The sequence below is a fragment of the Neopsephotus bourkii genome, unplaced genomic scaffold (genome assembly GCF_033783945.1).
Source record: "Neopsephotus bourkii isolate Nb327-2 ecotype Australia unplaced genomic scaffold, CSIRO-AGI_Nbou_v1 NB_52, whole genome shotgun sequence".
In the NCBI taxonomy this organism is placed as follows: Eukaryota; Metazoa; Chordata; class Aves; order Psittaciformes; family Psittacidae; genus Neopsephotus; species Neopsephotus bourkii.
Genome location: NW_026900569.1, coordinates 1,033,358 through 1,045,803, shown reverse-complemented (window position 1 = coordinate 1,045,803; position 12,446 = coordinate 1,033,358). Strand labels below are relative to the sequence as shown.

Sequence of the window (12,446 nt, the reverse complement as noted above, 5' to 3'; positions counted from 1 at the left end):
CTTGTGGTTTTCGTTAAGTTCATCCAGCACAAAGCTCAACGTCTTTCTCTGGTGGCACGATTCATTGAGTCTCACTGCCTTTAAAGTACATACGTTGCTACGATTCCATGTTTTGTAGGTTCATGTCTCTCAAGTCTTTTAGCTTATAGCTAAAAATGTGTGAGGACCAGCAGTTCAAAACCAGCTTGCACATCACCGTTCCTGGTTATTAAATGCAGAAGCTAAGGTTTTGGTCTGGGTAGGCACCATTTAATTCCCAGCTTCCCTGCCTGGGATACGGGATCCCTGGGGACAGGGAGCAGTGTGAGGCGTGTTCTGTCTGGGCTGTCTCTGGTGGCTTGGTCGTCTTGTGCTTCAGCCTGGTAGACCTGTGAAGAGCATGGCTTTAGTTGTAAGGCCATACCCAGAAAAGAGGAAAAGCTGTAAGAACTTTGGGGGGAAACAAGAAAGAGCTTAATGTCTTTAGGGAAAGAAAGGTAACTTTTTAATGAAAGGGTTTATATAGTTCAGTTATTATCACCTGTTTTCCTGAAGTCATTGATATTTCACTAAATGTCTTGATACTCGGTGGTTGCTGGAGTTACAATGCTTTCCTCAATCTGCTTCCAGGGATTATAAAATGCAAGTGGCATTTGATAGGTAGGATGAAAGGTTCAAACTTTCCAGCTGTTTTAACTAGTGTTTGTTTGGAAGCAGTGCACATCAAAGCTGTGGCTTTCCTGCTGCATTTCAGCCTGCCTCTCTAGATAGTTCTGGTCCCTTCCTCTCGCTTCCAAATTCGTTTTGCTTTGTCTGCACATTTTAAATCCTCCTCTGCCCTGTGGGTTTTCCCAAAGTTTAACTCATAGGTGTCTCCTATCTTCACTGTACTTGCATTTAAAAAGGGAGTCTTATGTTATCAGGAAGTTCTCCAGGTCTTGGAGCTCTCGTGTCTTTTCAGATCAATAGCGATGCATTTGGTAAAATTCCTGTATACAGGAAGGGTTGAAAACTGGGAACTGGAGTTAAAATCCTTATTCTCTCTTTTCTGGTACCCAGAATTGTGGATCAGGTGTTTTCGTCTGCTTCTGAACAGGGTTAAATCATCAGATGTAGTTCCTTAACTCTGCCGACCTGCGCTTCAGCATCCTCCTCCTTGTTTCATCAGTTGTAACCACATTGCTTATTGCAGACAAAGCCTGCCTGTGATACAACAATGCAAAACACACAGGCTGTAATTTTGTGAGACTTTTGTGGATTTTGGATGTTTTCTGTGCATTTATTTGGATATTTTAGTGTGATTTTGCTTTAAGCAGGTCACTTATTCCTGCGCTCTGATGCTATGACTGGTTTGGGGACCAGGGGGCATTCAAGCTCAGCTGTACTTAAAATAACCCTGCCCCCAGAATACCTATTTTGAACCTGCACAGATTCTCCCCATTCAGCTGAACCGGCTCCAGGAAATGCTGTGTCAGCACAACCAGGAGAGTGGCGCGGGGCAGGAGCTGCTTTGGACCAGGGACTTGGAACCACAGCTGAAATAGAGAGTCCAGTTTTAAAACCTGCCTTTGCTTTAAGTGCCAAGTAGAGCTGGGCACAGGATGTTTCAGAGCCCCAAAATACTTCATTACCGATGGCCGCGTGGTGCAGATGCATCAAATAAAAGCTGTGTTTAACAAACAAGCTGTGCTTGAAAGAGCAAGGGGAAGAGGCAGAGATGCTATCGGTGCTTACACGGCACTGTCATGTGGAAGAGACCTTCCTGCTGCAAGCACTTGCAAAAGACCCAAGTGGTTTATGCAGTGGCAGAATGTATCTCAGCCCCTTATGTTCATTTGAGTACATTATGCAGCAGAATGCCTGCAGCTATGGTGGGATGTCCAAGGTAAATGTCTGGTGGGGCAGTGCAGGCAGGTGATGGTTCAGTAAGGCAGGAAACGGCAGTTAAGCCTGGGTAATGCACTTGATAACCTTTCTCTCCTTGCTTTTAATGTAGTTCTGTTAAGATAGAAGAAGGAGGTGAACCTTGAAATGAATGGGATTTTTCCCTTTTGCCTTTTCACTTGGAGTTTATATGGCACCTCATTAGAGCAGTCTGCTGTTTCCAGTCTTACGAAGAGCATATTTACCCGAGAACTTCTGTGAAGTGAATCCTTTCTTGGTCCTAATGCCACAGAGTTCATAGCACTCAAATGTCATGGTGTCTTTCATGAAAGTAAATTAACGTGAGGAAGTCAGAACTATAATAGCTCGATTAATGTTGGATGTCTGAATAACTATTGCTTAATAAAACTTAAACACCAATTGTCTTGGCTTCAAAGTTTAAACAGAAGAACAAGTAGGCACAGGAATTCCTTTATTAACTTTCTGCCCAATTAAACTGCAGAATATGGTTGGGAAACAGTATTGGAACCTGCTTTCGTTAGCCTGTGTGGACATGAAGTGGTAAAGGTTTTGTGTTTGATGGTCCATCGTTGCACTGTGGAAGCTATAGAATCTACCAGTGATGGAGAATGGAAAGGATGAGGAGAATCTTGAGTGTGATATTGAATTGGGCTGAGATTTGAGCGAGAAACGCAATTGTGTCCCCAATGGAGGGCAGGGCTCTGTAGGGCTTTTGGTCTTGTCTTCTGAGATGTAGGATGTCAGGACTTGAGCTTCAGATGATGTCAAAAGGAGTATCATGGCCTTGGTTTTAAGACAGCCTCATATCCTGACAGCAGTTTTGGTGATGAAGCAAATAGAAATGTAAAAACTGGGAAGGCAATGCTGAAATCTGCTTCTCCTAACAGCAGAGATGAGCTTTGCTTCCCTCTGTGGGCTTGGTTATCGGTAACAAGAGTACATGGAGGCTTCTCTGTCTTACCTGACTCATGATCCTGACTTGGTGTTGTGATCGGTGCAGAAGATGGTGCTTTTAGAAGACTGTGGCTTTGCTGTGTCACAGCTTTCAGTCTTAGAGATGCTTTTGTCCTTTGAGCATCTGTAGTGCCACTGTCAGGTCATTGCTCTGGGGGATCTGTGCCACCTGCCTCTGCAGTTGCATCAGTGGCAACTGATGGAGGAATGAACCTTGTGTCCACCGAGAGGAGGAAAGAGCAGGGAGTTGAGGCTTCCCTGAGTTCCCCATTGCACTACTGTTGCTGGAGAGACTGGACAAAAAGGAGGGACTGAAGCTGATGTTCACAGCTCTGCTCTACGAAGAAAAAGAGCTGGGAACATTTCAGTGTGAGGTTATCGGGGGCAGAGGGGACCAGGTGCTTCATTACCATGTAATACTTTTGCACAGAGTTATGACATTTTGAAGAACGAGTAGTTTGGGGCCTTTTAAGATCTCTTTAGTAAATGACATCAAAGCAAATTCCTCCTGGATGTAAACAGGTTAAGCTATTTCAATAGTATGTTTTAGAAATGGACTTCAGACATGGTTTTAAATGAGCTGGATTGCAACTGCTGAAGTTAGACACTGCCTCCTTAATTTGCCTTCCAAAATCCAGTTGCTGGGTGTTAACATTTACCTTGGCCACAATGCAGCCCTTGCTTCTGTGTGCCGAATCTCCTGTATGGTGAATAATACACCCATTTCTCATCTGAACCTGTGTAATGAAACATTATACTCACAGAGTTCTAAAGGCTCCCCAAGTCCTTTTTCAGCAGTCAGTGTTGAGTTACCGGTGATGGCCATAGTTCTTTTATCCATCATCATGGTGCAGTGCCTTCTCACATAGATGCTGGCTGGTACGTGATAACCTGCTACAGTTCTGTGGGATGAAGGGGGGGAGTGTGGCAGTTAAACTGAAGGGCAGGATGTAATCAGTGGCATCACCACTCGATGGAGGTGCTGGAATTACCAGCGTGCTCTCATAGACAGTTCTGGGGGTTCTTTCCCAGCTAACGGTGGGGAAGGATTTGTGCTCATCTCCGAGCAGCAGCAGCAAGGCAAGCCCAGGCACGCTGTGCTATCCTGGGGATTTCTGCGGTGGTTGGGAGCTGGGTAGGAAGGAGAAGTGCCTGCAGCGAGCTGGGAGCTCTGCCCTCCCTGGGAGAGCTCAGCACACGTTAACCTGACCTAGGCCAACTCACTGCTTTTGGTTTATTTGGTTTAAAGCTCTCCCACGCTCGCAGTCTGTACAAAGGTGCTCACATCCAGCTCCTGCAGGACCTTGGGAGCGTGCAGAAGGATTCCCTGGCAGGAAGGGTGGGATAGGAACATTGATGTTTATGTTCCAGAAATGAGAAACGTTTATATTAATGTGACTCACAGGCTTGTGTTTGTGTCGTATTCCCAATACAATCTTGTTTGTGTTGTTATTCCCAGTAGCTCAGACCTCCTCATGAAACCTTGGAAAGAGGGATAGCTCTCTCCTGGAGATGGAGCTCTGCACGGGTTCATCCTCATCCAAATATCGAAACGAGATTATGGCTCAAGCTGCTTTATGTTCACGTACATAATCCTGCTGCATGAGTGCGCCCAGCAGTGAGTTGAATGAAGCTGGGGTATAATTTAAGAGCAGCACTGGTATTCCCAACCTTTTCCTTGGTGGAGCAGATGCCGTTTGCAGCTGGAGCCACCCCAAACTAAACACCCCTCCCTTGGCACAGCAAACCTCTGTGGTATTAACCAGAGCTGAGAGCGAACTGCAGCCTCTGTGTCAAAAGGTACGAGGGGGAGAAATGAAACAGAAGAGCTCATCCTCTTGGAGAGCTGTTTTTTCCTGTTTCTTGACACATATGAGTATTATTTGAATTCTCTGTAAACTCTTGTTCTCGGTTTTGTTCCTTATTTCAGTGTTCTAAAGATCCATGAAAACTAATGATCGCAGTGCTTCTGTTCCTGCAGCGCTGGGGCTGTCCTTCAGCAGCATCCTGTTTGTACTCCTTTGTGCAAAGCTGTATCACTTCAGGAGGAAATGTTTTATTTCTCTCTGCATTTTGTCTCCCATAACAGAAAGTAAGAAGTTTCCACTACACATTCACTGTTATGTGGGGAGTATTAACTAGCTCTTGGTGACACCACAGCGTGGTCCTGGGTTGTGTGCTGGTGGCTTTTGTTAATTTTGTTGTTGAGGGGGCAGTTATCTTTGAATTTCTCTTTTTTTAACTGCTCCTATGTGAGTGCATTTGCAATAGAAGCTGGCAGAGGAGCATTCTAGGTTTGTGTATGTGATTTTTAGTGTCAGGATTGGTAGTGATGCCATAGTTGATGCACAGTTTGGGAGAGGCAAGCCATGCTTCTTAGCTATAAGGTAGAAGCTCTTCCCTGTGAGGGTGCTGAGGCGCTGGCACAGGGTGCCCAGAGAAGCTGTGGCTGCCCCATCCCTGGCAGTGCTCAAGGCCAGGTTGGACACAGGGGCTTGGAGCAAGCTGCTCCAGTGGAAGGGGTCCCTGCCCATGGCAGGGGTTGGAGCTGGAGGAGCTTTAAGGTCCCTTTAACCCAAACCAGTCTGGGATTCTGTGGTCATGATTCTGTGTTTGGGTGCTCCATGATGTTCATAGTCAAAGTAAGAAAAATTCTATGAACAGGTCACAGGTATCTGTGGGAAGGGGCTGGATGCAGCATTGAGCAGTTTCTGGTATATTGAAATGCCTTCTGAAAGCACCATTCCTTGGTGCAAGAGGGTTTCCAGCTGTTTTATTCTCTCCTCATAAATAAGTAAATAAATGGTGTGTGTTGCCTGTGCCCCTTGCAGCGGGGTGTGCCCTGTATGGAGCTCTAGATACTGGTGTGTTCTCTCTGAAGGCTTTATCATTCATGGCCAAATGCTGTCAAACAGCATTTGTGTTTCATCACAGCCAGTGAACCAGCCCTGGGTAAATGATCTGTTTGGTTTCTCTTGTTTATGAAACCGATTCAGATAGGAAAAATCCCTCGAGTTAAAGGAGGATGGCTTGAAGGAAGTGAAGGTGTTGCAAGCACGCTTTGAAGGACCCACTAATGGCTGTTTGCAAAGTGGTGGGTTTAGGTCCCTTTTTGATGGGTTGCAAGTGGAGGGTTCCTTGGGCAGACCTTCACCTGTGATGGTTTTGCTTTACGGTGTCTGGGAAGATGGGGGGAGATGCTAGCGAACCTGTGCAAGGAAGATGTGGTTCAAGAGGCAGGAGAAGGAGCTGTGAGTCCTGCGCCTGTACCCAGGGGCTGGCCACGTTCCCCTTTGTGTTGCCAGTAAAGCTTTGGCAGTGTGGGAGTATTGGTTGGTTCAGTGTTTTAACTGGAAGCGTGGTCCAACAGACCCGTACTTGGGATGTGCCCCGGGGCCGAGGGAGCAGGGGAAGGCAGCAGCAGGCAGGGCAGCGGCAGCACTGCCATTTCATAACACACGATGCTGATTGCTTTAGTGAACGGTAGCCAAAGCCATGCCCTTTTTGGCTTAGGGATGAACAGAAATACCAAATGGGATTTAGGGAGATGTTGGAACGAGAAAGGAAAGTTGCATTTCTGGTATGGATGACTCGAATGACGCTCGACTCGTTCATGTGCTCAGCACATCTAGAGCCACAGTTAACAGTGGTTAAGGAGTATGCACAAGTGAATTTAGTGTTGGAAGTTTCTGTGAGCTTCCTGATGAATTTCCTGCTTTCTTTCAACTCTTTTGTATTGAGCTGGAGAAGAGGCACGAGGCTTGAGCAGGGTCAGTTGTGTAGTGAAGTCACGTAGTACCAGGGCTGTGCAGGGCGCAGCGGGGCCAGCTCTGCACAAATCATGACTCAAACCCCACACAAGTACAGAATCAGGCTGTAAAAGGGGAAACGCTGCACTGGGCTTTGGGCTTCTTTCCTGATTTCTGCTAGTTTTTGAACTTGGTGTTCCCCAGCTGTGGAAATTCAGGTGACTTTGGCCCTTGCTGCAGGGGCGTTCATCCTGTCTCCCTTAGCCTGGCTCTGCTCCTCAAAGGCGGTCACACTTTCACTCGGGCTTCCTGGGAAGAGGGAAGGGGAAATGATAACAGGATCCTCTTGATAGGAGCCAGTACAAGGTGACAAATTCATCTTCCACTCTCAGGCCTGGTGTGCAGGGCTTGAGGAGCAGAGATGCTGTTCCCCAGCCAAGAGGGTGGGGTAGGGGCGGCAGGAGCTCGCCTGCACCGAGCTGCTCCCGGCTGGTTTATCTTGTGGGAAAAGCTTTAAATCCGGGAGTGGGTGTGGATGTGGGAGAGGGAGCAGCAGTGCTGCCTGCATGCAGCGCCGGCTGGGTCTGCAGCGGTGCTGGGAGCAGCAACAGGGCAGAGCTTCCCATCAGTCATCATCGAAACCGGGTGAGAGTCATAGAACCCCAGCCTGGTTTGTATTGAAGGGACCTTAAAGCTCCTCCAGCTCCAACCCCTGCCACGGGCAGGGACCCCTTCCACTGGAGCAGCTTGCTCCAAGCCCCTGTGTCCAACCTGGCCTTGAGCACTGCCAGGGATGGGGCAGCCACATGGGAGCTTCCTTTTCTTGCCGGTGTGATGTGAGGCTGGGGTCTGCTCTGATTTGGTCATAAAACCTGAGGACTGGCAAATAGCACCAGTGACCCCGCAGTCAGTGTCGGACAGCGGATGTCAAAGGTTTGTTACCAGGGGTCTGAAAACTTGGCTTTGCAATCTCCTTTACGCGGAACGTAATCACCAGCAGTGTTGGTTCAGCAGCTCAGTCGAGTGCTTTGCAGAGTGCTCTGCTGCTTGCTTCTGAACCCAGGCACATTTGTCCTCTGTTGGCTTTCATGGATGTGGAAGATACAGATTTGACGGGAGGCTTGTCTGGAGCATGGAGTAAAGGAAGCCCCACTAACTTCATTCATTTACGCCTTTAATGCTAGTGTGATTTTAGTTACTTAGTACATTTTGTAGGCACTTAAAGTAGTAATTTAAAAGTGATTTAAAGTAGTGATCTCTGGGCAGGGGTTTAGAAGATGACATACAAACAAGCCTAACTTGAACACATTTAAACTGATAAAAACCCTAACAGATTTATAGGAAATAGCTAAGCCCAATCCCCATACAGTCAAAATGACTGCCCTTAAAGGTATTTATCATTTACTCTCTTACAAAAGAGTGGGGAGGAGTGGCAAAAAGTGATTAACCGGTAGAGCTCTGATGACTAATTTTACATTGACCTGGCAGGTATAGCCAGATCAGCTCTGGTTTCGCTCCAGCTCCAATCTCAAGTGGATCTTTGCTCCTTTCATGTGACAGTTTTGGCACAAGCAGTTTCTGCTTCAGTCCCAAGAGTTACAGTGATTGCTGATAGAATTTTGGAAGATGATGCTTGGCTCTGTGAGAAACAGCAAAGGCCTTTGTTGATATTTAACCCTCTCTTTGTGGAATGTAGGTGTAAAGTTCTCGGTTAATGTTGTATTCTTAGTGTATAGCTGCGTGCAGTTCACAGTGTGCTGAAGTCAGTGAGCTGCTCGAAGACAGGCTACTCCTATTCCTTGCCTCGCATTTTGCCTTTCGTAGTAAAATGGATTGATTCAGGCTGTTCCACTTGGCTTTAACTGGTCAGTATCCGGAATTAAATCAGATCTTTTCCCTGTTTTAATCCTACATGTAGAAGAAACTGGGCTGCAGTGTGAAGAATAAGCTTGTAAAGCCTCCAAGTTCTAGAACAAGTTGGCCTTTAACATCACAGTGATCTGGGCAGTTTGCTCACCCCATTCCAGCACAGGGGTCTCTCTCAGGAGGCAGCCTTGATGTTCGCTTGCAGTTACATGAGCTATTGTGAGTTTATCCTTTTTGGCATCCTCTTAGATGCCACTCCATTCAGAGTAATAGACAAAATGAAGCCAAATGAGTAAGGAATTACAGTAAGAGGCTAAAATGTTATTAAGGTGACAAGACTAATGGTTTTGAAACCGGTTGATAGGCTGAAGTGGTGTTCAGGATGGAATAACTGGGTTTGTGTAGCTCTCCAAGGCGTGCTGGAGCAAAGAGATAGATCTTTAAGTAATCAGGCAGCTGCCTGAAACCACAGAGCGGTGCTTTTCTAAGCAGAGGATATTTTCCTTGTAGACTGCAAATTCTATGGAAGAACATCTGTTTCTTTCCTGGAAGCACCTACCATAGTGCTTGCAGATCAGTAAAAGGCACACTTACAAACCTCTCAATACAAAGTGTAGCACATGCTAAAAGAGTCAGTACCACCTGATGTAGCATCGTGTTTACTCCTCTAAGTCCCAGCGCTTTATCAAGCTCAGAGGGAATCCTTTCCAGCTTTCTATTTTTATTGTGGTGCATCCCTTTGGCGTGTTTCTGTTAAGCAGCAAGACCAAACTGCAGAGCAAGATTTATAAGAGGGGAAATAAGGAGGTTTCTAATGTGCATTTTTGCAGTAGGAGAGCACGGTATGGTCTAAGGCAGAATGTGCAGTATGGCCAGAGCTCCCCTGAAATTATTGCTTTGGGTGGAAAGGTCTGTAGGGAGGAAGGGAGACCTGGAAACAACATCAAAGCTTGAGGTTAGGAGCTGTGGGTGAATGGGTGCCAATGAATGTATGTCAGCAGCAAAAATAAACTAAATCTACAGCAGAAATCAGGCACTGGATGGGTGGGGGGAGAAGGGAGTAAAATTGAGAACATCTGGGGGATGTGGAGGAGCAGAAGTGCTTTGGAGATGAATGGGAGATGTACAGCGTGGGCTGGGATAGCTAAATGATTCAAGCAGGTGAAATGGCTTCTTGCCTGAGGACTTTGCGAGGTTTTTTCACTCTTTGTATTCCTGCATGAACTTTCCCTGTCAGTTGTGAGCTGCAGGTTGTGGGCTGCAGCTCCCCTAAGCATGAAGTGCCTTAACCTGGACAGGAGTGAGGTCACTGACCATTGAGTCTCTGGGCAGAGCAGGTCCCGGGGCTCACTTGTGCTCTCCCATCCCTCCTCTTCCCTTCAGTGATGAGCGATTCTCTGTTTGTCTGCAGCAACATGAACCGTGAAGACCGGAATGTGCTGCGAATGAAAGAAAGGGAAAGGCGAAATCAAGAGATTCAGCAGGGTGAAGAAGCCTTCCCTCCCAACTCTCCTCTCTTTGCTGAACCCTACAAAGTTGTGAGTTTGTGCACAGCTCCTAGAGCAACCTCATATTCTGAATTCGTTTTTACCTGTTGTCTCTTTAGATCCACAGCTCTCACATCAACCAACTGTTTAAGCAGGGCTTGAAAACGAGGATGGACGGTTACCAACCAGCCCTGCTGGCAGATTTAGTATCTGTCTTATCTGCGAAGGGGTGGCTGCTTTGTAGGGAGTGAGAAAAGGGATGATAAGCCCATAAATTTCTTCCCCTTCAGCTTTTGCCACAGTGATTCAGAACAATTAAACTGTCTATTGTGTTCTACCAAATTGCTGCTTTTGGGGTGCCTTAGCCTGTTGCTAAACTTCCTAACCTTCAGGCAATGTAACCCAGACCTGGGTAAGTTCAGAAAGAGAATGTTTAAATAGGAGGTTAATTTTAGATGCTGAAATGCCTGGTGTGACAGAGTTATCAGCTGTAAGTGTAGGCCAGGAGTTTGGATCTGATTTTCCAGTTTGTTTTGAAGGAGTTGACCCTGAGCTTGTACAGCTTTAAGCCTGTGCTGGGTTTCCTCCCAGGCTTGCTTTGCTGAACAGAGCTGGAAAAAATAACCTAAATCTGGGCTAGCTAAAAAAGAACCATTTCACATTATATTTAGGTATTCTGTGCTTGATAACCAAATCCCACACGTATGAAGTTAACTGGAGCTGGTTGGGATGCATGGGTAGTGGTGCAGCGTACCTCATTTGGAAACCAAACTGCTTATGTAAGAAAGAGCCCTTCCAACTGTTGGCAACAAGAATTATGCCAGGATAAATAGCAATTAAAAATGCAACACAGAGCTGAGGTTAAGCTGATTTTATTTTACTGTTAATTAAAAGCTTTTAGGACTGCTGTGTTCTCTGAGAGAGAAATAGTCTTTAAGGCAACAGGAGGCACCTATAGCTTCTAAACTTGCATTTAGCTCACCAGTGCAGTATTTGAAGCAGTGATCAGTGCTGTTTCAGCTGCTCCTGCTGCTGAAGTACATATTTTCCTTCGTTTTAGGGAGTTAAATTACTGCTTTAAGAACTAAAATGGGGCTGTACAAAGAATGGCGGAAAAAGGCTGATATTAGCCATGATCTTAGCCCTGAAATTCAGTTTAACTGCAGTAGCTGTCAAATCGATGAACTGAACGTGAAGTTGTGACTTTTTAAAAGCATTGTTTGTTCCGATTCTTTCTGCAGACCAGCAAGGAAGACAAGTTGTCCAGTCGGATTCAGAGCATGCTTGGTAATTATGATGAAATGGATGATCTTATAGGAGACCGCTCAGTACAAAAGCTTGTTGGAATCCCCAAACCAACCGTACCATCAGCACCAGATGACAAAGCAAACCAAAGTTACTTTGGTGATCAGAGACATAATCCCAGCTCCCATCAGAGCAGCAAATGGACTCCTGTAGGACCAGCACCTAGCACTTCCTCACAATCCCAGAAGCGGTCCTCAGGTTTACAGAGTGGGCACAGTGCTCAGCGCGGCAGTGGCAATAACAGCGGCAGCAGCGGCCAGAGGCACGACCGTGACTCCTACAGTAGCAGCAGCAGCCGCAAAAAAAGCCAGCATGGGTCTGAACACTCCAAACCACGTTCTTCCAGCCCTGGAAAACCATCTGCTGTTCCTTCGTTGAGCTCCAGCCATTCGAGATCTCATGGAAGTGATCACCACAGTAAAGAACATCAACGTTCCAAGTCTCCCCGGGATCCTGATGCCAACTGGGACTCTCCCTCTCGTGTACCCTCATTTTCGAGTGGACAACACTCTAATCAGTCTTTTCCACCTTCACTAATGTCCAAGTCCAGTTCAATGTTGCAGAAACCCACAGCGTACGTAAGGCCAATGGATGGGCAGGAATCCATGGAACCAAAGTTATCTTCTGAACACTACAGTAGCCAGACTCACAGCAGCGGGGTGAATGAGCTGAAGCCTAACAGCAAAGCACATCTAACCAAGCTGAAAATCCCTTCTCAGCCACTAGAGGTAAGCTGCTGTTGGTTTCCTGGCTTCTTGAATGTGAGTCCCTTTGGGCTGGGATTTTGCAGCTCCTTTAAAATCCCAATCTGCATAACTAGGATTTAGTTTTTAGTAATCTCTGGGTTTGTTGTTACATGAAGCATCTTAAACATAGGCAGTGAAGAACTGAATTTTAACAGGGGAATGCACAAAAGTAATTGCATTTTCTTTCTGCTGCTTCCATGTGGATACTCTGATTTTTTTATTCAGTAAAGGCTCTGAGACATTGAGAAAGGCTGACTTAGCAGAGAAGCTAATCTTCATAGAGTATTTCTGTAGTCAGAAGTTAGTAAAATAGTGGGATATTCATAACTATTTTGCCAGGTTAGATACCTATGTTGTTGTTTCTGGGAGCCACGTTGCCTTAGGCTGGTGATACTGTCTGTGTCTATCAGGTTTCCTTTTGAAGTGTGTAACAATTACTAGATGCGATCATTAAC

At 46.2% G+C, this 12,446-nt stretch overlaps 1 protein-coding gene across 8 annotated transcripts in view; it reads left to right on the top strand.

The window, feature by feature from the left end:
- Positions 1–12,446, top strand: part of AFF4 (ALF transcription elongation factor 4) — a 49,331-nt gene that overhangs the window by 8,855 nt on the left and 28,030 nt on the right. For all 8 annotated transcript variants that reach the window (XM_061347856.1, XM_061347846.1, XM_061347875.1 and 5 more), the window contains 2 exons: positions 9,865–9,991; positions 11,182–11,973. In XM_061347856.1, coding sequence (XP_061203840.1) covers positions 9,865–9,991; positions 11,182–11,973 — 919 coding nt within the window. The remainder of the gene's footprint in view (positions 1–9,864; positions 9,992–11,181; positions 11,974–12,446) is intronic.